The sequence below is a fragment of the Calcarisporiella thermophila genome, assembly GCF_041956535.1.
Source record: "Calcarisporiella thermophila strain CBS 279.70 unplaced genomic scaffold VTP21scaffold_21, whole genome shotgun sequence".
Classification (NCBI taxonomy): Eukaryota; Fungi; Calcarisporiellomycota; class Calcarisporiellomycetes; order Calcarisporiellales; family Calcarisporiellaceae; genus Calcarisporiella; species Calcarisporiella thermophila.
Genome location: NW_027192211.1, coordinates 178,196 through 201,282, shown reverse-complemented (window position 1 = coordinate 201,282; position 23,087 = coordinate 178,196). Strand labels below are relative to the sequence as shown.

At 43.6% G+C, this 23,087-nt stretch overlaps 11 protein-coding genes across 11 annotated transcripts; 8 read left to right on the top strand and 3 right to left on the bottom strand.

Moving 5' to 3' along the window:
• Positions 1–179: 179 nt before the first annotated feature.
• VTP21DRAFT_5144 (uncharacterized protein) lies at positions 180–1,284 on the bottom strand (the record flags this gene model as incomplete). The annotated part of the gene is made up of 5 exons (XM_069395634.1): positions 180–431; positions 500–752; positions 821–897; positions 958–1,092; positions 1,168–1,284. The coding sequence occupies 5 exons, from the start codon at positions 1,282–1,284 to the stop codon at positions 180–182; spliced, it is 834 nt and encodes a 277-aa protein (XP_069248219.1).
• Positions 1,285–2,101: 817 nt separating this feature from the next.
• Positions 2,102–3,447, top strand: VTP21DRAFT_5143 (uncharacterized protein; the record flags this gene model as incomplete). Its single annotated transcript, XM_069395633.1, has 3 exons — positions 2,102–2,210; positions 2,277–2,642; positions 2,762–3,447. The coding sequence occupies 3 exons, from the start codon at positions 2,102–2,104 to the stop codon at positions 3,445–3,447; spliced, it is 1,161 nt and encodes a 386-aa protein (XP_069248218.1).
• Positions 3,448–4,345: 898 nt separating this feature from the next.
• Positions 4,346–4,885, top strand: VTP21DRAFT_5142 (uncharacterized protein; the record flags this gene model as incomplete). Its single annotated transcript, XM_069395632.1, has 1 exon — positions 4,346–4,885. One exon carries the CDS (start codon positions 4,346–4,348, stop codon positions 4,883–4,885), a length of 540 nt encoding a protein of 179 aa, XP_069248217.1.
• Positions 4,886–5,073: 188 nt separating this feature from the next.
• On the top strand, positions 5,074–8,372 carry VTP21DRAFT_5141 (uncharacterized protein; the record flags this gene model as incomplete). Its single annotated transcript, XM_069395631.1, has 14 exons — positions 5,074–5,076; positions 5,150–5,302; positions 5,365–5,574; positions 5,632–5,779; positions 5,857–5,947; positions 6,007–6,112; positions 6,174–6,286; positions 6,358–6,472; positions 6,538–6,604; positions 6,664–6,808; positions 6,863–6,974; positions 7,042–7,406; positions 7,496–7,932; positions 7,987–8,372. 14 exons carry the CDS (start codon positions 5,074–5,076, stop codon positions 8,370–8,372), a joined length of 2,451 nt encoding a protein of 816 aa, XP_069248216.1.
• Positions 8,373–8,726: 354 nt separating this feature from the next.
• VTP21DRAFT_5140 (uncharacterized protein) lies at positions 8,727–10,778 on the top strand (the record flags this gene model as incomplete). Its single annotated transcript, XM_069395630.1, has 11 exons — positions 8,727–8,878; positions 8,940–9,198; positions 9,261–9,367; positions 9,433–9,506; positions 9,577–9,713; positions 9,775–9,833; positions 9,896–10,008; positions 10,076–10,185; positions 10,250–10,514; positions 10,586–10,675; positions 10,744–10,778. 11 exons carry the CDS (start codon positions 8,727–8,729, stop codon positions 10,776–10,778), a joined length of 1,401 nt encoding a protein of 466 aa, XP_069248215.1.
• A 162-nt stretch (positions 10,779–10,940) lies between these two features.
• On the bottom strand, positions 10,941–12,799 carry VTP21DRAFT_5139 (uncharacterized protein; the record flags this gene model as incomplete). The annotated part of the gene is made up of 2 exons (XM_069395628.1): positions 10,941–12,382; positions 12,472–12,799. The coding sequence occupies 2 exons, from the start codon at positions 12,797–12,799 to the stop codon at positions 10,941–10,943; spliced, it is 1,770 nt and encodes a 589-aa protein (XP_069248214.1).
• Positions 12,800–13,776: 977 nt separating this feature from the next.
• Positions 13,777–14,530, top strand: VTP21DRAFT_5138 (uncharacterized protein; the record flags this gene model as incomplete). The annotated part of the gene is made up of 3 exons (XM_069395627.1): positions 13,777–13,837; positions 13,911–13,928; positions 14,001–14,530. 3 exons carry the CDS (start codon positions 13,777–13,779, stop codon positions 14,528–14,530), a joined length of 609 nt encoding a protein of 202 aa, XP_069248213.1.
• A 492-nt stretch (positions 14,531–15,022) lies between these two features.
• On the top strand, positions 15,023–17,128 carry VTP21DRAFT_5137 (uncharacterized protein; the record flags this gene model as incomplete). The annotated part of the gene is made up of 9 exons (XM_069395626.1): positions 15,023–15,050; positions 15,116–15,199; positions 15,258–15,352; positions 15,418–15,430; positions 15,517–15,823; positions 15,876–15,991; positions 16,059–16,084; positions 16,142–16,310; positions 16,371–17,128. 9 exons carry the CDS (start codon positions 15,023–15,025, stop codon positions 17,126–17,128), a joined length of 1,596 nt encoding a protein of 531 aa, XP_069248212.1.
• Positions 17,129–17,250: 122 nt separating this feature from the next.
• VTP21DRAFT_5136 (uncharacterized protein) lies at positions 17,251–18,715 on the bottom strand (the record flags this gene model as incomplete). The annotated part of the gene is made up of 6 exons (XM_069395625.1): positions 17,251–17,409; positions 17,473–17,648; positions 17,725–17,967; positions 18,041–18,275; positions 18,342–18,460; positions 18,532–18,715. 6 exons carry the CDS (start codon positions 18,713–18,715, stop codon positions 17,251–17,253), a joined length of 1,116 nt encoding a protein of 371 aa, XP_069248211.1.
• Positions 18,716–19,213: 498 nt separating this feature from the next.
• On the top strand, positions 19,214–20,649 carry VTP21DRAFT_5135 (uncharacterized protein; the record flags this gene model as incomplete). The annotated part of the gene is made up of 7 exons (XM_069395624.1): positions 19,214–19,331; positions 19,397–19,515; positions 19,574–20,106; positions 20,168–20,348; positions 20,412–20,450; positions 20,518–20,573; positions 20,634–20,649. 7 exons carry the CDS (start codon positions 19,214–19,216, stop codon positions 20,647–20,649), a joined length of 1,062 nt encoding a protein of 353 aa, XP_069248210.1.
• Positions 20,650–21,528: 879 nt separating this feature from the next.
• VTP21DRAFT_5134 (uncharacterized protein) lies at positions 21,529–22,986 on the top strand (the record flags this gene model as incomplete). The annotated part of the gene is made up of 1 exon (XM_069395623.1): positions 21,529–22,986. The coding sequence occupies one exon, from the start codon at positions 21,529–21,531 to the stop codon at positions 22,984–22,986; it is 1,458 nt and encodes a 485-aa protein (XP_069248209.1).
• Between the last annotated feature and the right edge of the window lie 101 nt (positions 22,987–23,087).

The window sequence follows — 23,087 nt, the reverse complement described above, 5'->3', positions numbered from 1 at the left end:
ATCAGATAAGAAAAAGAATAAGGCTCAGCCCAAGAGAGTAGAGGGAAGGAGTATAATACACTTCAAGCGATATGAAGAAAATAAAAATAGAGGCAAACTTGAATAGAATCGAGTAAAAGTGGTATGGAATATGTAGGGTGTTACGGAGCAAAATAAATAGGCATCCTTTCGCTCATGGATCAAACCAAGAGACTGCGCGTCTCCTCCATGGACGGTTTCCGCGAGAGCAGGCTTAATCGGATGGATTCGTGCAGTGAGAGGTCTCTGGTTAACCTTGCCAGTGTGTGCGCAAGGATGGAGAGGGCCTGGAGGATACCCATGGCAAAGAAGGGGAGCCATGCGGACCAGCGTTGGGAGGAGAGAAGGTGGGAGAAAAGCAGAGAGAAAGGAAGCTGGGTTAGCATCATTGAGAAACACTCTGGACCCATCGCCTGCAAAAAGGGTGAAGAGCTTGGTCAGTCGGCTCTATCTCAATGTATACTCTACTGGGGCGACCTACCTTTTCTCTCCAGTTCCTCCACACCAAGTCCCCATACTGCCACACCACCAGCCCCAGTGACAAAACCCCCATGACATCGGCCAAATACTCGATTTGCTCCGTCTCTCCGCCTCTTAATACTAGCGCCGCAAGCATCTCAAATCCGACGAGGTAAACTACATAGGCAACCGACATGGTCGAGGCATGCCGGTAGTCACGTGTGGGAGGAGGGAGGATATGGGAGGAGAAGAATTGCAAGTGGAAGAGTAATATGCTAAGGACGAGAGGAGAGCATTAGGATTCGAGGGCATGGCGGTGTAGATTAGGAGGTTAGAGGCTTACAGAGATATTAGGAATAGGAACCACTGGATACATATTAGAACAATTGGAATTAGACTGATGAAGCACGAGGTCGAAGACTGCCATATACACACATATTATAAGCACCGCCAGCTCATTCGTGAGAAAATATCACTTACGATTAATGCACAGCAGCGCAGAGAATCCAGCTTCAGCAGTGTCAAATTCAGAAACGTCGACGATGTGAAGGCAATCCCGAGGATGAAGAAGCTCACGCCAAATTTGCTATATCTCCTTTCCAGAATCCTTGAGAACTATGATAGGGACACAAGCAAGTCAACCTTAAAATCCCTGCTCCCCTTCGCCATTAGCTCGAGCAGTCCCATTACCTGGGGAATGAAGGAAAACACAAAGCCGAGGGCAACGGCGAGGGAACAGGCCAGCTCGAGCTGGCCGAAGGAGGGCTCGCAGCGGTCTGGATTAAGCGGGCGCCATTCCATCCGCATCTTTTCAGAATCGGTCTGAGATAAAAGGCGGCTTCAGGCAGGAGGATGACCAATTTGGCACCCTCATATATAGAGCAGTGGCAAAAAAGAGTCAGACGAGCCGCGCTGGCCAATGAGAGGATATCAAGAAAATGACCGCCGCGACTTCGTCGTCTGCATCCTTCTGCCAAGCTCTTGGCCACATGGAGCTTGCTCGGCTGCAAACCTGAGGTTACTCCAGCACTGGGCGCGGACGCATCGCGCTGCCCAAGAGAAAGCGGAGGCAACCCCACTGCGTCGTCTGCCTTTTTTGTAGAATAGTTCGTTTCAACGCCGAGGCCCTGCTATGACTAATGCATAAGGAGGCAACTCCGTCGAAGACCCTGCGTAGGCAGCCAAAGCCGGCCAAGCGCAGGCGTGGAACAGGCGCTTGGGCGGCCGCTCCACCCGCAAACTCTCTTCATCCAACGGGCCGCCCGGGATAAACGTTCATGGCCGTCGTCTGTTGGCTCGATTGGGGCTGATGTGGCTTATTCAACCTTAAAATACGGTTTTTCGTTCACTTCCATTTTCCTGTTCTTTTTTTATACTGGATTTGGGCTTTTGACCAGCCAAACGAAAAACACCAGCGGGGAAAATGGCTCTCGATTGATCTCTCCATTATCCCTACTCTCTGGACATTCTTGTTTTTGTTTCTCGTCAAACACTGGCAATCCCCATTCACTAGCGACACATTGGCTCCTCTTGTTATATATATTACCGAGAAATTTAAGGTCGAATTGTCTATATAAAGACAAGCGCGTAAAGGCTGAGGGCTGACGCTAAATAGACGTCAAGGATGAACCCATCACAACATTACCATGCTATCCATTATATGATAGCTGTTGTATTACTCTTGTTCTCTTGCTCAACTGTTCTTGCCATCTCTCGGCTGCAACCGCGTCAAGGTCTGTTGTGCGTTTATTCTTCATCTTCTCACTAGCCCTAATTATCGGTATTTATCAATGGGTTAGATCCGAATTCAGCCTGTCAAAATGTAACTGGCATATATTGCTACCCAACCTCGGAAACCGTCTGGACCCTCAACACCACTCAGGCTTTCATTTGGAATACGAGGAATGAGCTGCTTGCTCCCGTTCCGTCTGTTAGCATCTACTTGTTCTATTTGGAGAACAACATTAATGTTCCAACTGGCGTGAGCTGGGAATGTGTGGGCAATTCGGGATTTCTTGAGGTCCATGTGAATGACAGCTGGTTTCCAAAGCCCGACGAGCCGATTAGCAGAAACTGGACGTTCGCATTTCAAATCATGGACTGTGCGAGCAGTTCCGAGAAAAAAGACCCTCGATACACGATAGGGCCAACATTCTTAATAACCCGTATGTGTTGAAAATTGCTCTTGTGTTTCCCAATGTACTAAGACTGTATCTCTCTGTGTTCCCTTTCGCACCCTGTCTTCTTTCGTGGCTCTTCCTTGGATCTCTATCCGACACTTTAGGCCCAGGATTGCCTCCCACAACCACCGTGTACACCATGACCATACCCTCTTCTGCTACTGTTCATGCCCATTCTACCGCCACCTCCACTTCTCCTTTGTCACCCCACCCTAATAGCTTCACCAATGTCGCGGCCGGCGACGGTCCGGGAGGCAGCGACGGATTACCGCCATGGGCCATCGGTGTCATTTCTGCAGCTGGCTTTTGCCTACTGTGTTCCCTCCTTATTGGATTGTACCATTGGAAGATGAAGCGACGACCTCGTCCACAGCATCCGAATCCATCGGTCATGCCGATGATCGTCTCACCTCCTTCCGGCGATGGCAAAGAGAAGCAAGATAGTATCTACGATAACAGCATTTCCGGTGGCACTGATAGAGCAAGTAGCAATGGAACAGGGATGGGAAGAGCCCTGTTGCCTGCCACGGGCGACGAAGGAGTGGGGCGCCACCAGAACAGCCCGCTCCCGTCCTTTGACGCACTCGCTTTCTCTTCCGGTGCACATAATAGCGCAAAAAGCCCCGAGGAGATCGAAGAGGAAAGGCGAAGAAGGGGGCAGGAGCTACTTCTGCGAGAGCTGGAGAACGAGGGCACCCTGCTCCATGGGGTATCGCGGAAGCGCACGGTGCTAAACCGAGTAGAGGAGGAGGAGGGAATGGCCGGGCAACTAGATATGGAAGAATCATAGTGATGGCGAAGTTGGGGTTTGGATACCTTCAATAAAATGCTAATATCCTGTTGTTTTATCGTGCTTAATATCGACTTTCTTTCCTGTTGTTTATCACCATTTTATTCCTCTAACTTTTATGCTAGCCCTTTATCATATCCTTTTTACGTGTATATATTGAACGAGAACGGGGTCCTCTGTTTTCGACCTTTTATTAAACCTCTATCTATTCCCTATCTCTAACTTTCATATTCTCGCCTTGGAGCCCCTCCTGCTATGTACTATTGACTACTTTTGTTTTTCTGTTGTTGGCCTCTGTGCAATAGATGAGAGCTTAATCCTCAGACAGGGAAAATCCTTCAATCCTTAACCTTAACTCGAGGATCGCCGAATTGAGCGCGAGCGCAAAATAAGGATGTCACACCCACTCTCTTATGCTCCCGCCATATTGAACCGGAGGGTGCACAAAGTACATCCACCATGCTGCTTAAAATGGGGCATTCTTCGTATGCAAGAGTGCAGCCAGCTCTCCTCATCTCGCCATGCCCATCCTCCATCGCGTCATTTGCTCCCCTTCAAGACTTAAGAGAAACGCTCAGATAGGACTGCGCCTTCCTTTTTGAGACATATGGATGCCCAAATCAATCCAATTGCATAGGGAGAGCACAGGCACAGACACTTGACAACATTCCTGGTCAATCCCTCCTCTTTTTCCTCTTTGCCCCCCTGTGCTCGGCTTCCCGAAGCCTTAAATAAAGTCTTTCCTCCCTCTTCCCCGCACCCTACACCCTTTTCTCTCGTTTCTCTCGCTGTTCTTCACAGCCCTTTGGCCCCACTTCTCTCCTTCTCTTTGGGATGTGCCTTGCTATTGGCGACGTGTAATATAGCCAACCCTCGACGACAACGAAACCCTGGAACAATGAACCCCGCCACCATTCTGATTATTCTCCTTGCGCTCTTCACACTCACACTCACTGCACCATTTAAACTTTTTACAAGGGGAGACAGCGCCGCGGGTGTCGCGCGCTACGATGGAGATGCGGGCGGCGACATGATGTTCCGCCGGCTTTTGCCACGGAAGTATCCTTTTACCCTCTTCCCCTCCTCCTCCTCCGATGGCAAAAAGCCTAGCAACAAGCCAAAAAATGAGAGCAGGGAGGAGGTGGAAGCTGCGGAGAAGAAGAATGACGAAGATGGCGCAGAAGAGAACAGCGAGAACGAGCAGGTAGAGCTGAAAGAGGAGGAAGAGGAGGAAGCGTACGACGCAGAGGAGGAAGAGGAAGAGGAGGAGGAGGAAGAGGAGGAGGAGGAGAGCGGGGAGGAGGAAAGGAGGAGAAGAAGAAGAGACCTCTATCTGCGCGGGTGGTTCGACGATGGCTCCGAGTACGATGCAGATGGGGGATGGAGGGGGCGAGGGAGGAGGAGGAGGAGGAGGAAGACTCGCAAGAGAAAGCCGTGAAGAGGGAGGATGAGCTTGCGAAGCGAATGTCGGAGTTTTACTTCGAATATGGTTTTTGACATCTCTGTTCCTTTTCTTCCGATATTTGTTACGATTCCCTCTATTCTTTGTATCCAACTTACTGCCACACTCTAAACCATCCCGAAAAAAAGCCTATATTTGCACGTAATGATATTTTTGCCGGCATCATGGTCTATAAATAATGCTATCTTTTGTAATGATTGTCGTGTATGTTTATATTATTAAAATTTATTGTTAAATCAGAAATGCCCACTCTACAAGCTCGACTTGCCTTTGCAAACAGAAGCCGAATTGTTCGGAGAATGCTTCAAAGGGAGCGATGGCACGAAGCATGACATTCTGATCCTCCGGACTTTGCCTCACGTGGTGTATATTGTGTACGCGGGTGTCATAAGGGTATATTCTATTGATTGTTGTGCTTTGAATTAGATCGCGTCTCAATGAGTAATCGTCAATAGCAAATTTATAATATGCATGTCGAGATCACTAGCATGGTGACAGCCATCGATAACGAGCAACATAATCTGTATATACTCACTGCGGATGAAACCATTTATCGCGTCCCGGTTGTTCTTAACCTTAAGGATGAAATATCAGCACTTCCATGGCAACATATGCCAAAGATTTATGGTCCCTCGGAATTGAAAGATTGTATTGTTGGGAAATACGTAAGTCATCTTGTTGGTATTTTGGTCTATGAAGCACTCAATTGTTTACTGCTCTAGCCAGGAATTATCTATTTAACCCCAGCGCCCAAAGGACAAGAATTTTTTGCTCTTTTGCAGGACGGAAGTATGATACCTCCTTTGAAAATATCTGACTATAGTGTAGGGGACTTGAGGCTGGACGATAAATGCCGGTGTCATCTATTAGATATCCTTTCCATATAATTACAGCTCTTTTCACTACTTCATATTGCAAAGATTATCCTTAACCCGTTTTTATTATACTTCAACCGACTTCTCCAGGCGCTCATGAATTGGACGGTACAATGATGGGAATAGAAACTGAGATGTTTACCCACCTTTTCGGCGAGGACCGGTATATATTATATATATAGTTTGTAACGGGTTCCTATTTACTAATACTAGAAATGGTAGATGTTTATCCGATGCGCCTATAGTGTTGACGGGTTGGGAAAGTGGGGTGGTCTATTTTCATACAGTCCATGGTCGGGATCCACCAACACTTGTGCTGAGACTTGCGGTATTTTATTTTCTCACATACAGTTCATGAGACAGCCCTGAGTACGTAAATTATAATGTAGGAGCCGATAGCGGCCATCCATGTGCTTCAAAAGTCGCCATCCCGTACTGAAGAGCAGCACCAGCTACGTAATAAAAAGGATGCAGAATCAATGGACGTTCTGGTAGTTATTGGGTAAGACGGCATACTGTCATTCAAAGATGGATTCAGTCCATTTCGGTTTTAACGCATTTTCTTCAATGTAGTAAAATGGGCACAGTTGCCATGCTCATGATGTCGGGTGATTTAAGTCATCGGAAATTAGTTCAAAGGGAATATCATTTTCCACCCGTTGTTCTTGACTCTGTTTTGGTTGAAAAGGTAAGGTACAGTTTTACAAAAGGGCACTTGAAAAAACCAAAGGTTTAACGCCTAGAATTTCTTAGGACCAGCTCTATTTGAGTGTTAATAATGGTCAAGTCATACATCTATGGATAGAGGAGCACGCTACTCGTAAGTAAAGAAGTTGTTTGTATTTGGGAAAGACTACTGAAGCAGAATTGTTTTACTAGAGCCGGCTTCAAGTCACCATTCTGTCAATCACAGGAGAGTGGAGGTATTGCCACGCAGAATAGCCAAACTTTGGCGTGGAAGGCTTGCAATTCATGCGGCTACAGATACGGGGAGATTATTTGCAATTGAATTGGCACACTTGAGGTAAATTGGAGAGCTTGATGCCGTTTATGAAATGTTATTCATGTCGCTACTTAGGGATAAATCGTGTGCAACCAGCATTTCGGATCTTCGTGGAAAGATTAGGCAATATTCAGCTTCGCTTGTGGATACAGGGGACACCATAAAGAAATTTGAAAATAAGATCCAGGTAGTCGCCCCAATCCTTTCCATGCTCTGAGCAAAGCTTAGTATTGATGCTGTTCTCCTGTTTTTAGAGAGTGCACGAGCTGCTTGCTAGTGAGAACCAACAACTCCAAGAAATTCAGCGACTCCGAAATATGGCTATTGGGCGGAAAAAATCCGAGGCCAATACTACAGAAATTTTTTTCTGCTCCTGTGAGCCTTACACTCCACCCCGTCCTCTAGTCGGTCGTGCAGAGTATGCAGTTTATATTAAGATAAAGATCAGTTCAAAAGTGCGAGAGGGGTTTCTGAATGGACAATGGGCACTTGTTCTGAACATTGAACCGCTTGATGACAGCTCTCGATTGAATAAGAGAAGCGTGGCGCAAAAGGGGCAATCTCACTGTATTCCGTGGGAGGAGTTGTCGGAGAGCGGGTCGGCCGACGTTATGCAATGGTATTTCTTTTCCTCCCTCTAGCAGAATTTCTGATTGTATCTCGTCTCCCTCACTTTCTCACCTCTACTTTTTCGTACTCATTCGTTAGGGAACGTATCATTCGCATCGATTTGCATTCCATTTCTCCTCCATTCTCTGCATTAGCGTATTTACACTATCGGATGCCAGGGGAGGGACCCTGGTTGCGCAGCGATGATCTCGACGGTACTCCCACGCTCTCTCTCCCCTCACAAGGCGCTCAGTTTCCTTTGATATGGCGCAGATTCGATGCATTGAATTATATACGTCCTGTAATTATCAAAGTTTCTCTACTTCATTATGGCACAAGTGAGGAGAAACAGGTTAAGGTGGTTGAACTCATGTTTAATATCAAGGGATCAGAGGATGGCTACTTGAGGCTATTGCCAACCTTGTTAAGCGAGTGTGACTGTGGGGAAGCGATGGAAAATATTATAGTGAGTGCGGAGAGAGCCGAGTTTTTGACAGTTCTTTCCAGTGACCCAGTTGAATTAGATCTAAAAAAAGGTAAGAAAATACGAAAGATGTTATGTGCTTCGCCTTACGCTCCCAAATATTTAGTTTCCGAAGAAACTAGTCGAACGGAGGAGGCGCTACCTGTCTGTTTGCGCGTTACATGTGCCTGCCCGTATTCCCTCCTCCAAGTACACGAGTCACTTATATACAGGCTTCAATGTCTTACGGAGCCCACTCACACTGGCTTCGACAGCGCTCAGTCTGGCACTTCAGTGGGCCATTGGTACACCCATAGGCCGGACACCTTATTTCTCTCTGCTCTCGACCAAGCCTACCAATCATATGTAGGTTCAGAGTGCCAAGAATCTCTAATATCCAGAGAGTGGAGTGACAAAGAAAAAAGTGGAGAGATTATGGTGGAATATGGGAGAAGAGAGTTATACCGAGTTATCGGGCGGATGGAGTTGAAGGGAGCCGATATCATCATTTAATTTCTGTTAATTTATTACATGCATAGAAGTTTGCCACTGCATTTTCGAATCTATTTGTTCTCGCTCGCATCTAAAGCTGACTAATGATAATCCGCCTGAAGATCCAGAATCCTACTTTGATCCTTTGGATGGCTATCTATTTTTTCAAATGTGGAATTGGATACCACGTTGTTGACTCTTAACTTCGGTCCACTGGGCCGAAGTCGCGAAAAAATAAAAAATTAAAACGCGTCACATTTAATTACTTTTTTTGTGAAAATTTACGCGTTTAATATTTGACGGGAAATACGATTTTATCTAATTACCTCCCATCAACGAAATTGGGCATTACCTCTTTGAAGATTCCCGACAAATATGACGATGGAAACAGATCCTCAAAATAATGATGGCGATATTCATTTCGATGACCACAACGCCGAACTTGATCTTGATGTTGCATACATTCAGGCAATGCACGAGGCTGCCAATGTCAACGGTGATAAATCCCAAGGAATCAATGAAATGAAGTAAGAGATGCTTTAAACCAAATATAGAATGAGCTGCTGATCTATCATGATCTGATGGTAGTATGGAAATCGACGAGTCAAATCCGTCGTTACTTCTTCGACTGTTCTATCAACGATTTTTTCCCTACCGACAATACTTCCAATGGTTAAATTACGAGATGGTTCCGACAAAAACCTTCCAAAACAGAGAATTTAGCTTTCAGTTACAGAATGAAGCATATCTTCGCTACCAGTCATTCGATAATATGGAGGAGCTGAAGAAGGAAATTGAGCGTCTACAGCCGGTAAAAATTGATATTGGGGCGGTGTACAAAGTGAAGGTGAGGAATCTTAATGCATTGAACAAGGAGAGTAATGATGTTCACCCGGCTTTTTCATCTAGCCAAAAGACAAAAAAATGTTCCGCTCCACGGCCTTTGACGCCTTAGAGAAAGAGCTCGTTTTCGATATTGATATGACCGACTACGACGACGTTCGAACATGTTGCAAGTGAGTGGGTGTTGGGAGGCTCTTTACATTCGCCTACTGACGGCAGGCCCTATTTTCCTGTGTAGAGGGGGAGATATTTGTCTAAAATGTTGGGAGTTTATGACAGTGGCTATCAAGATTATTGATGTCGCATTACGAGGTACTATTCGTATTGCTGCCTATACGCGCGTTTCTTATTTTCCGACAGTTGATTCCATTCTGTTTCTTAGACGATTTTGGATTTGAACATCTACTCTGGGTGTATTCTGGTCGGCGTGGGGTTCATTGCTGGGTATGTGACGAACGTGCTAGGAAATTGAACAATGATGAACGCCGTACAATCGTGGGTTATCTGGAAATTATTAAGGTGAGGAAATATGAAAATGAGTAAAGCGTCCAGCTCTGTTTCTGAATTTTTATTTGTTTAGGGAGGTGCACAACAAGACAAAAAAGTAAAGCTTCCCAGTAACTTACATCCCTCAGTCAGGTATTTATATTTAATTGGAATAGAGGTTTTGAGCGCACGTTTACGAAAATGATTTGTTCTAGCCGGTCACTAGATGTTCTCAAAGAGCACTTTGAGAGAATCATCTTGCAGGGTCAGAACGTACTGGGTGAACAACAGCACTGGAAAAAGGTGCTTCAGCTCATACCCGATGAGAGTGAGTTGCTTTATATGCTGCTCTAAAATATTTCAAGTTGGTTCACCTTTTTTTTTAAAAAAAAAAGGCGTGCGAAAAGCATTGGATGAGCAGTGGCAGGAGGATGATTCTAAAACTTCCGAGCAAAGGTGGGATGATATTGATAGGGAACTCGCATTAGCTCTGAAAAACACAAAGGTACTTCCATCGCTTGATTTTTCATTGGAATAGGTATTTACCTGCTATCCCTGTCTCTGATTAGGCATCTGCTCGCAGACAGGCTCTTCAGCTCTGCAAGCGCGATATAATCTTCCAATACTGCTATCCTCGCTTGGATGACAAGGTCACAACAGAAATGAAACATCTTCTCAAGAGCCCGTTTTGCGTGCACCCTGGAACGGGCCGAGTATGCGTTCCGATCGACCCTGCTCGCTGTGACGAATTCAACCCGCTTCAGGTGCCAACCGTAGCCCAGTTGTTGAACGAGGTGAACACGCAAGGAAATGGCGAGGGAAAGCGGGTTCCAGGTAAGTGACTTTCCTCTCAGCCTATCCTGGAGCAAGCCGTTGACGACGAGTGTTTACTTTGGCGCATTTAGATTGGGAGGTGACCTCCCTCAAGCCTTACATAAAAGTGTTTGAGGATTTCCTGAAAGGGCTATTAAGAGATACACGGGAACGAAAGAGAGGTGAGTGCCTATGAGTCTTCCTCAATCGAAGTTGAGATCTGATCGCATATTCTTTCACATTTTTGCAGATGCAGCGAAGGACAACCAATCCATGGAGTTTTGATGTAAAATAGTTCAGCTGAGAGGGGCAGGAAGAGGAAGGAAGAATAAATTTTTGCTCTTTTTTTAATAAATGGTATTGGAAAGAAAGAGAAGAAAGACAAAGCAAAATAGACTGAATATTACAAGGAAAATAATAGGAAGGAAAAAAAAAAATGAGGGAACACTATCTCATGTCATTATCTCTATCCGTACACCGACTGCAATACCATGTGTCGACAAGATTCGAGAGCACTCCAACACATCGCCCGTGATACCACACCTGGCAACGGTCGCAAGCTATCATAAAAGTACCGTCATCCATATGCGGATTCTCGCACACGCAGTTAATGATGTCTTCGGCTTGCTGAACGGGCGATGTTTTTTCGGATGAGTGTTGTGAATGAGGCTGTAATGAGAATGCGGATGAAGCTGCTCCATCGGACGGCGCAGAGGACGAGAGGGTTGAAGAGGCTAGGGGTGATTTGGAGTAGGAGGTGGTTTTTAGGGAGGATAACGAATCAGCCTGGGCGGCGAGAGGAGAGGAGACGGAGTGGGTGGCGGCTGACATGGCGGCAGAAGCTTCAGATGAGGGTACACTAATTCTAAAACGAATCTTTGGAGTGCTATTGGGGGCAGAAGATTGGCTGCCCGGGCCGGAAGCTAGGACAGGCCCACTTGGGGCGGTGGATGAGGTAGAATTAGGCAGGGTAATAGAGATAGTACTTCGCCCACCCCCAGTTGTAGCCTGGTCGAGAGATTTTGATGGCTGTTTAATGGTAATGCTAGGCCCACTGGTGGATTTTCGCAATGGAGCTGTTGTTCCCGTTGGTAACTTGAACCCATCGGGAAATGGGCTTGGTTCGCCTAAGCTAGTAGCAGCAGCCTTGAGTTGCGCCAGAGCGACGGGAGATGCGATTCGATCCATCATGCCCGAGCTGTCGTAGCCAAGCTTAAAGAGAGAATCAGGGGGGCCTACCGTTTGCATCGAGGTAAAGAGGCGAGCTTTTTTCTTCAGATGGATGTCCGAGGCAAGAGTGTTGGGATGCGATGCTGGCACAATCGAAGCCACCGCTTCCTCTAAAGCATCCTTTTCTAGGGTCAGCCCATTCCGTAATGGCTTTTGTGCCGGTTTAGAGGGTTTAGAGCGCTTCATCGGTAGGAGGGGGAAAGTCGTCTCCTGGGCAAGTGAAGATTCCTCAAAAGACTTAAGGGAGTGGTAGGGGTCTCGTCTGTGCGGTGTTTGTGTTCGTGGTGAGCGAGGGGCTGGAGTCTGATCCACAGACTTGTGCGCGGGAGTAACAGCCTTGGCTTTGGGCATTTCTACTCCATTATTTTCTGCGTGGGTCTCCTTCATTTCTTCCTCGTTTTTCTCGCCAGCTATTTCTTCGCCAGGAAAGGGTGGGAGAAACGAAGGTACGTGAGCTGGCGGAGGCCGCCGCCACCTGGAGGTACCGTTGCAATCCTCTTTTATACCAACACGCGAAACACTATCGGACATAACCTCATCATCACTCTCCTCCTCGGAACTCTCATTTTCCATTTTCAGCACATCATCCTCTGTGAGATCTCTCCACACATAACTAAATTCCACTGTCGAGTCCTTCTCTCTGCCACTGTACAAGACCCCTATATTGTTTGTTCAAAGTGGAGTGGATAATATTCATTCAGAAACAAATGTCCTTAAAAATGACAGAGGATCATTGGAAATGACATACCTTTTAATAGCTGACCCGGATCTTCGTCGCTTTGGAAAAGATTTTCTGTAATTAATGCTGCTCCATCACCTTCTAATGCCCAGCTCTGCAGCTCTAATAGATCGATACCCAGATCCGCGAATGCATAGCTGACGTCGAGAGCATTTGGCTTGTCTCTTCCAGCTAGATTCGCGTATTGTGAGGCGGATTGGCTGATTAGGCTCAAGTAGCGAGCAAAAACATCGGTTAAGGCATTAGCAGCAGATCCAGTTGTCGAGTCGAAGCCTGCAGATTGTAAGACGTGGATGGTAACAATCCGGAGAATGGAGAAGCAGAACGCGTTGGACATGAAAAGGGCCCTTGTTAACAAGAAGATAAAACTGTCGCTGTGCACTTGCCCCTCCCGGTAGCTGATTATCTCAGGGTCTATTCGTGTATTGTGGATAATACAGAGCTCGTATTTTTTATTGATTTGTCCGCCCTCAAACTTGTGGCTTGGAGAAATATATGAAAAATGTGACTGAAATTATATCGGTAGTAAGTGTTGGCTCACTTCTATTGTCGTTCAAATATCGATGTGATTGGGCAAAAGGGCAATGGTGAAAATGGCACTGAATTAGCCCAGTTGATTAGTGAGAAAATACGTGTCTTGGCCGTCAATACCCACGAAACCTACTTGTGTATGCCCCGGAGAATTGTTTAAACTTGCTCCATATGGAGAAATCTACCTTTGTAACTAGAATAACTCTAGTTACAAAGGTAGATTTTTCAATTATTGAAGCAAATGTTTGCCTTCAACCTCCTTGTAAAATGATATCGGGTACACATGCATCCGTGACTTTTCAACTTCGCGCAAAAACTTCCCGTATTGGTCTACTTGCTTAAATATCCTTTTACATATTAAACTCTATTTCGATTATTTTTGGTAGCCCTTGAATCGGCAAACAGTTTGCTTTAAGGAGCCGAGATCCAACGTCAGCAGCTCGCTAGAAAGACTGCCTATTTCGCCATGTCAAGCTCGTAAAGACTGGCAAAAATTTATAGCAGTACTAATTTTCATCAATTTCACTTGGTTGCAACCTGAAACATTGATGATGGTTTAAACTTTTAATATCTAGAGAGAACAATAGGCTATGATATCAGGAAGAGCGGAAAAACGGAAAAACCTCTGCATAATTCAGAATTTTATCCCTTTTGGATTTTCGTATGAAACAGGAAATCGTGACTGTGAAAACGCGTGTGGCAAATACCGTTATTATAAATGGTCATCCTCACCTTGTTCCCCCGGTCATATCCTTCTTTTTTCGTTTTCCAACTTTCGAGAACATGAAGCTATACTTGGCACCGCTACTTCTTGGCACTCTGGTGGTTGTTTCTGCTCAAGCACGTACGTACTGGTATTGTCCGTATTCCTAGACGTGTTTGGATTACTAACGCGGCAAATATTTGCACCTTTATAGAGCCCGATTCGAGACAGTGTAAGCCGAAAATGGCTCCACCTTCTAATCTATTTTCTCTTACCTGACTTTCCAACGTTGCTCCATTTTTAGTGCAAGTTCTCTATGGCTGTATCGGAGGATGTCAGAGGATGATGGATCCGACGACTCAAGCCGGTCAAATGTGCATTGCCAAATGTATAGGCACTTATCTTGGAGGGTCCAATACCAACAATCGAAACCCGGCTGTCTCGAGCGGAGCCAACCCAGCAGCAGCCCCCGCCGCTACACCCGCGGTGATGCCACCTGCTAACACAAACATTGCCAACCAAAATACAGCCTTTCAACCTTTCCCCACGAATAACTTCCAATCTAATCCTCCTCTCTTCCCCCAAAGTGTGCCTATGACCAACACCATGTTTAGCCCCATGCCCAGTCCCATGCCCGGTCCCATGCCTAATTCCTTGTCTGCTTCTCCAGGAGTATCCCAAAGCGGTAACACAGTACAGTCGGGCTCTTCTTCTCAAGCTCCTCACTCAACAGGCCACGCAGAACCAGGATTAGAAGGTGCTTCTGTAAGTCAGCATGAAGTTAATATGGCTATGATATTGGCAATAATTGCGGGCACCCTGGCCGTCATGTAATATAACGATCATACTCTCCTATGCAGCAGATGATTTTTCTCGTTTACTCCAAGATAACAGTTGAATTCTTCTTTGTAAATTCTGTAATATTAGTTGTTTTCTTGTAGTAGAGAGCATTCGCTAAATTTAACGAACTAAACTATATGAAAAAGCCATACCCAAACGCACCGATCGGTATGATGAAATAGGATGATGGGATGTAATTAATTCCCCAGTTCTCATAATATGCGTACTATCCATAGTACGAATCTTCCAAATTATAGTCGTTTCAGATAGAGGAGTTTTGTGTCGAGATAGATTCCATCTCTAGAAATCTTATTACCAATTTCACAGTGAAACGTCGGGCAAACCTTATTAGGATTCCTGCTCTGTTAAATTAACTTTCCTGAAGCTATGTTCAGTCCAGTTTAGCTTCCTCGATTGAATATTCTCACATCTCTTTCTCGTATTACCATTGAACTATTCTCTAATTCTCTCCCCACCATTATATTCATGGAGCGTGTCGCAATAATTGGTGCTGGTACTTTACAATGTCTTTCTATATAGTAGCAGTTATAGCATTTTGACTCCGCGACCCTTTGCTAGGTGCCTCTGGGTTGACTAGCATAAAGCAATGCTTGGAAGAAGGTTTCGAAGATATCGTTTGTTTCGAACAGAATGAATTCATAGGTCAGCTTATGTTCTTCCTCTGGTGCAAATTGTATAATTATTCACATGAGATTTGTAGGAGGACTGTGGCATTACACCGAAATAGACGACACAAACAATGATCCACATTCGTCAATCTATCGTAGCACCATTATAAACACCTCCCGCCAAATTGTAAGTCGTCAATGGGCTCTCATAAATATAAACATAACAAAAACTGAGAGTATCGTTTCTTTTAGATGTCCTACTCCGGTATTTATATCTGTTTTATTTTTCTGGCAGCTATTGTCGCTAGCCGAAGTAAAAGTAGAAGAATTTCATAGTTATGCTCTTTTAAGACTTCCCTGTCCCAGAAAACTGGCCTGTATTTCTGCCGAATCAGATGGTTGCGAGATATTTCGATATGTATGCCGAGCACTTCGAATTGATACAGTATATCCGTTTTAAGACGAAAGTAACCCAGTTGGAGCAGCTCTCCGACGAGAGGTGGAAAATCCATTACATTCAAAATGGTAGTGAAGAGAAAGCAGAGATTTTCGATTACGTTATGATTGCAAGTGGGCATCACCGCGTTCCCCGCTGGCCTAATTTTGAAGGCATGGAGCAGTACGAGGGCCGACAAATGCACTCGCATTTCTATAGGCTGTAGGTATTTTATTTTCAGTATCGTGAGGAGTGAACCAATTCTCTTTTTTAGCCCGTACACGTTTGAGGGTAAGTCTGTGCTCGTGGTTGGAATCGGGAATTCAGGAGTTGATATCAGTACTGAGTTATCGCTGCACGCTAAGCAGGTGTATCTCTCCAGCCGACGAGGTAGCCCATTTTTCATTACTCTTAATTGTATTTCATCCGATACTTACTCTAACTACCACCGTGCTAGGAACTTGGGTGACTCCACGCATATTGGTATGTCTCGACCATTTTACAAAATTAAAAACTACATTAAAAAAATTGTATAAATAGCTTGGAAAGCCCATCGGCCATCAAATTAATCGTTTTACGACTAGCCTTATTCCTCGCAACATAATGAGCTCTTTCATGGAAAAACTACTTGAAACTATTCAACCAATCCCACCTGGTCCTCTACGTCCAAAACACGGGTACTACGCTGCACATCCGACAATTAAGAGCGGTAAGTCCACTATCTCACATTTATTCGATTTCAATGCTAGTCGCTCATCCCTATTATCAGATTTAATTGAGCATGTTCACGCTGGCCGTATCATCCCTAAGCCCAACGTAAGAAGGTTCTTGAGAACGCGGAGCATACAGTTTGATGATGGGACAGTGGTAGATGATATAGATGTAGTGATATACTGCACAGGCTATCATATCCGATTTGGCTTTCTAAAAGAAGAAGTATTAACGGCGGACCGCCCCGACGTTGATCTTGAGCAGAATCAGGTGTGGCTCTGGAGAAATATGTACCCACTGCACCACAAAAATCTTGTTTTCATTGGGCTGATACAACCGCTGACCGCTATTATGCCCATCTCTGAGTTACAAGCTCGTTATGCTACAAATGTGTGGAAAAAGAGGGCTTGGGTTCGCCCTCCGCCCGATAAGGAGCATATGAACCGCGATATTCAAGCGTATCTTAATGATCAGCAACAACTCTATGCACTCTCTCCAAGACACACAATTCAACTGCAAAATGCTTTAGGCTATATGGATCTTTTTGCCAAAGATCTGGGCTGTTATCCATACCTAAAGGATTTGGTAGCTGAATATGGAATTCGCGATTCCTTTAGACTGCTATTACTACTTTATTTTGGCCTACCGGTTTCGACTCAGTATCGCCTGGTGGGTCATGGAAAGTGGCGGGAGGCCAGAGTAGTTCTGGAAAAATACTGGCAGAGCGATGGTATGAGCAAAACTTTGTTAGACGAGGCCTCAATTAGTAATACAATGCGCGAATGGTGGGACTCAGGTAATGCGAATTCCCGCTGATAACGCTTAGTTTAGCGAAGCATGTTTTTATGAAGCGAGAGTGAAATCAAAGGCATCATTTATTAGTATTTTAGTGGATAAAGTGAAAACAAAGAAATAAATATTTTGTACAAGAAATGGGGCTACCAATTTAAATCCTCTAACTTTTTATCCTTATTGGTGTTTGGACCATTCTTTTGAGAATATGTTCCTATCAATTCGACATCTTGCTTTGTATTTGCTAGATCGTTCATGTGCTGGATCACTGGTAAGTTCTCTGGCATATCCCCATGGATTTTCCGCTGGAAATTCAAATAGTCATTAGCCTGGTTTGATCTAAACGAAATTGATTAATTGACACGTACAAGCTTATCTGTCTTACTAATGCCAAGTCTAGGTAGGCCTCTATTTAAACCCTCCAACAACACACATGCTTTACACAACTCGTTGGAGGACATGTATCCACACCTTATGCAAGTGCCTTGTACCGGCATTTTCACGTCTTTCTTGATTTCAAATGCTTCTCCAGAGTGGATAATATCTTCAAAAAATGCAAAAGGAACCATTTAGATTCGATTCCAACAAGTCGCTATAATGTAGGAAATAAAAAAATTTACCTATTATTGCTGTGGGCCGTATACTTTCAAGGTCTTTAAGAAATGCTCGGGCAAAGCCTCGGTAGGCATTCGGCGAGTAAATACACTCGGTGGAGAAATAATCAAGTTTTTTAAAGTAGGCGTACATTACGATCTCTTTTTCGTAGGTATATTTGAATGGCTTTGATCGACGAATTGCAGTGCCCTCGCCCATTGTTACGATCTCTGTACACCGTTGTAGTCGCGCAATATCACCACGAAGAACTGTCGACCAAACAAATTGAGTTTTGCGTTGGAAATATATAATAAATTAAGTGAGTCGATAAAAGGCACTTACTGTTCATCAAGACTGTTTCAGCAATATCGTCCGCATTATGGCCAGTTACGATATGATCTGTGCCTATCAAGACAGCCCCACGATCAAGTGCTTGCCTTCGAAATACTCCACAAAATGTACAATTATTTTTCAATCCAACCTCCTTCACAATGTCATCCATTGACCATCCATAGAGATCGCTGTACGATACAATTTTCAGGGGAAGATCATATTGTTGCTGATTTCGCTTCACAGTCTAAAATAGACAGGCATAAATAATTGTATTGATCAATCAAATCATAATCCCACTAATCAGCCTTACCTCCAGTGAGTCATCCCGATACCCTGTAATGCCTTCATCGACAGAGAGCAGGAATAATTCGAGACCATAATTATAGCGTTCATTCAGCAGCTTCATTACATATGCTAGAACAGTTGAATCTAGATAAAAATGTATCAATAATGTTCAATCAACAACGGTTTATTATTTGGAGCAGCAATGGAAAACCCACCCTTTCCTCCACTGGCAGCAATAGCTACTCGATCTCCATTTTGAAATAGTCGATTATTGATTATGGTATTGTGAATTTCCGTTTCGAAGACATAAAAAAAACATGACTGGCAGGCTGACTGTCCTGTTTTCGGACGTCTTAGGACGGCACGGTTCTTCTCACAGATCTCACAAAGTTTCGGCATTCTTGAGATTGTATCTACTCGATAGAAAATAGAAAGAAAAATAATGTGGAAAGTCAAGTCACAAATCTAAGCCATTTTAATATTCGATCGGAAGTGAGACAAGCGGAAGTAAAGAAAGTAAAAACAATGACTAGAGAGGCAGCCGCTAAGAGAGTTAAAAAAAACCGGACTACGGTATAACCGGGTCATTACTCATTGTTTACAAAGCTAGCCAATACTATAAACAATAATATTTTTCGTAATATTTTTATATCGCGCGCTTTTTGTCCCCCAATTTTTCACCTTCTGTGCGGGTTTCAAAATTTAATAATTTCTATTTTTTACTTTTTTTCAACCGTTTCTGTTTTCTCCACAACCTTCTATTTTCTCATATAACAACTGATACACAAATATATACGTTCCCTCGCTAGTCTCATTTTCCATTGTCTTTTATCTAGCACATATCATCCCTTTTCACTTCCATCTTGCATTTTCAATAACTTGATATAAGTACTCACAATGGGCTGTTGTATGAGTGCCGAAGATTCGGAGGGCCGCCGCAGGAATGACGAGATTGAGAGCCAGCTCAAAAAGGATCGAATGCAAATGAGAAATGAAGTAAAACTGCTGTTGCTTGGTAACCCTCCTCTGCATTTCTCCCATTTTGTTACGGAGGTGCTAATGCTCAATCTACATTATCAGGTGCTGGAGAATCTGGAAAGTCCACCATTCTGAAACAAATGAAACTTATTCACGATGGTGGCTACTCGAAAGACGAGCGAGAATCATTCAAGGAGATTATATTCTCAAACACCGTACAGGTACTAATGATTGCTTTGATAATTTCTTCAAGCTCTTTAATGTATCTATTCTGCATAGTCGATGCGCGTTATCATAGAGGCTATGCAGACTATGGGAATTTCACTGGCTGATGAAAACAATAAGCGCTACACCAATGTCATTCTTGGTATGCCGACGCAGATAGAAAGTGATTGTTTGCCTGCCGAAGTAGGAGTAGCAATCCGCGAGCTCTGGCACGATAATGGGATACAAGAATGCTACAAACGCAGTCGCGAGTATCAGCTCAATGACTCGGCAAAATACTACTTTGACGCGATTGATCGTATCGCTGCGCCCACTTATTTCCCGACCGATCAAGACGTGTTACGTTCGCGCGTTAAAACCACAGGCATCACTGAGACCACTTTCCACATAGGAGATCTGACGTACCGCATGTTTGACGTAGGAGGTCAGCGATCTGAGCGCAAAAAATGGATACACTGTTTTGAGAATGTAACAGCTATTATATTCCTTGTTGCAATCTCGGAATACGATCAAGTGTTACGCGAGGATGAATCAGTGAATCGAATGCAGGAAGCTTTGACGCTCTTCGATTCGATTTGTAACTCTAGGTAAAAAGAGAAGTTTTACTTGAACAGAAAAGAAAAACCGAGTCGATCGTTTCATTTATAGATGGTTCGTGAACACGAGCATCATTCTTTTCCTGAACAAAATCGATTTATTCAAGGAGAAGCTCCCCATATCTCCACTTGGGAAATACTTCCCAGACTATCAGGGCGGAAACAACTATGAGGCGGCAACTGGATATCTTCTTGAGCGGTTTGTCTCACTCAATCAGTCTGAATCAAAACAGGTAAGCACGACAAACGGATCTAATTATTCTTGATTTTTAGATGCTCACCATTTAATGGTATAGGTGTACACCCATTTTACATGTGCTACTGATACCCAGCAGGTAACTGGAAATTATTTCTTAATACTCTGGTGATGCTAAAACATAATTTATACGGGAAATGCAATAGATTCGCTTCGTTATGTCCGCCGTAAACGATATTATCATCCAACAAAATCTTAGATCGTAAATATAAACTGACTAATTTCTTGAAACTTAATGAACGCTGATGATTTTTTCTCTTAGATGTGGTCTATTGTAATTCGACTTTTTTTTTTCCTGAATTATCTTGTTGGAGAGTAGATCTGCTGCTAAGTTGCGACGTGACCTCCTGCGACACTCACTATCATATACACATTCAGAGAAGCGTACTATAATTTGCATTATTAGATATTAAATAATATTTTGCAATATCACTATATTTCTAGTAGTGTCTTGTCACAATAGCATCCTTCCATAATATAAACTGTTTATGCAGTATATGTTTCTACTCAAAAGTCTGAATTAAAGGTGATTTAACCAGATTTGACTACTACCTACATCCATGAGTTCCTCAAGAAAACTAAAATATCATCAAAGAATACAAATGGGAGACCTCTTACTTTCTGCAATTTTTTTCTCACTAAATAATATATCTCTATCTTGAAAAGTTTTAATATACAGTCATCTTGTAAGTATTGAGCTCAACTGGCTCTAGCGCATGCCCGTATATCGCTGCTATTCGAGAGTGGTATTTAGACCTCGTTAAGGCAATGATTATAACCATATGTGTTAATTTTTAACGAATTCTGAATTTTCGCACCGAAAAAAGTCTTGAAGTAAGCACGGATAACAATTACTATTCTTTAAAGATAATTCCTCAGGTTAATAGTGAAATATCAAGCTTTCAATATACGTTTATTTTTATTAGATAGAGCAAAAGCGGAATGTATTAGCTTTCTATCACGAAATATTTAATAAGAGCGTCTCTTTTCTATTTAACAGCCACAAAGTTCAATACTTGGCAACACGACAAAGCCATCTTTCAGTACCATTTTGAATGATTAAATATTGCACAGATTAACTGGAGATCAAAGGTACCCTAATTCATATCGACGCTTGATTCTCTAAATAAAATTAATCACATAGTGTTTTTAGAGTTATGGAGCCGGAATTTATTCTATACTCCTCAAGTATGTTGAGAGGAGAAGGAGGTGCTAAGCAAAGGATGAAACCTGGGCGAAAGCCGAATCCTGCCAGTAGCTGCAAGCGCAAAGAGAGGAATCGAGCTGCGCAGAAAGCATTTCGAGACAGAAAAGAATCACGACTTCGTGAGCTTGAGGCGGAAAATCAACGTCTGCTCAGGAATGTTCATGAGCATAGTACCAAATTAAAGTATCTGCGTGAGATGGTACATGACTTGAAGATTGAGAGCACTTTTCTTCAAACCATCGCAACTTTTGCAACTGATATAATGAGAATCCATAACATTCCTCTGACAGAACTGGATACACTATTTGTCAAGCATGTACACTCTTCACCTATCTTACCCTCAGAGTACTTCAACTTATGCACGCAATCCAGGAGTTATACGGAAGAGAAGTTCAAACTGTTTCTAGAGCGTATGGCCCCGCGTTCACCTAATTCGGGCCAAATGGCTAGGGCAGGCAAGAGTTTGGATATTATAAACGAGCTACAAACTTCTAATACCACTACACTTTTCCCCACTTCAACTTCAACCGCCCCTATATCAACCTCCAATGAAAGTACAGCCGAACAGATGGATCAAGAACTTGCGCCAGATATGGAAAGCCTCTTAGGTGTTGGCAAAAGCCCTTCTGCTTTTCCTCAAGACATATCTGTTTTAGATATTCCCCTTGAACAACTTATTTTACATAACTCTGATCTCCAAGTAGCAACTCCTCAGAGCACTCTGGGCCTCATCTGGCCAGAACATTCCGATGGAAGCTCCAAAATTGACGGCAATATAGCAAATGAAAAATACCACTTTGCTCCCAATGTTACCGCCATCGAGAATCAGTACAATTCCACACCTGATCCCTCATCCTTCCCATACTTTAATGATATAATCTCTTGCAAATATTCAACCCCTAAACTATCAATAGCTGGCTCTAATGATCTTCCTGCGTGCATGTATCACTCGGGTGGTTTCATTGTTCCTGGCACCTCTATTGCCGCTGTAGATATGATCGATTTCCTCTGGGTGCGAGCACAGGAGCTCAAAGATAAGATATTTATGCCAACATTACTTCAAAGTCAGATCAAACATCTTAACTTTATAAACATAATTCCGAGTTATTTTTGGCGCGATCAACTGATTCTTTACGAGGATACCTACGATCCATCTGAGCTGATGTCGACGATTTTGAAGTATTTCGTGTGTACAGGTGATCCATTACATACTGGTTCTTGGCAGGGCTCGATTGAATTTTTTGAAAAATATCCCTTCTTATACGATGCGGATTGCCCCTATTCACAATGTAAAATCTTAGACATCTATTTCAAGGTGGGAGAAAGGGAGCACATTATTGCCGCAATCGCTGGTTGTGGCCGAGATGGCTTAAATTCGTCCACTGCGACATATGTTGCTTGTCTTTAATTTTCAAATAATATGTTCTATTTATAGATACTAAATCATAGGTACTTATTATATATGAGGCACAAATGTTAATAATTGACTATTTATGAAAGCATTTTGTC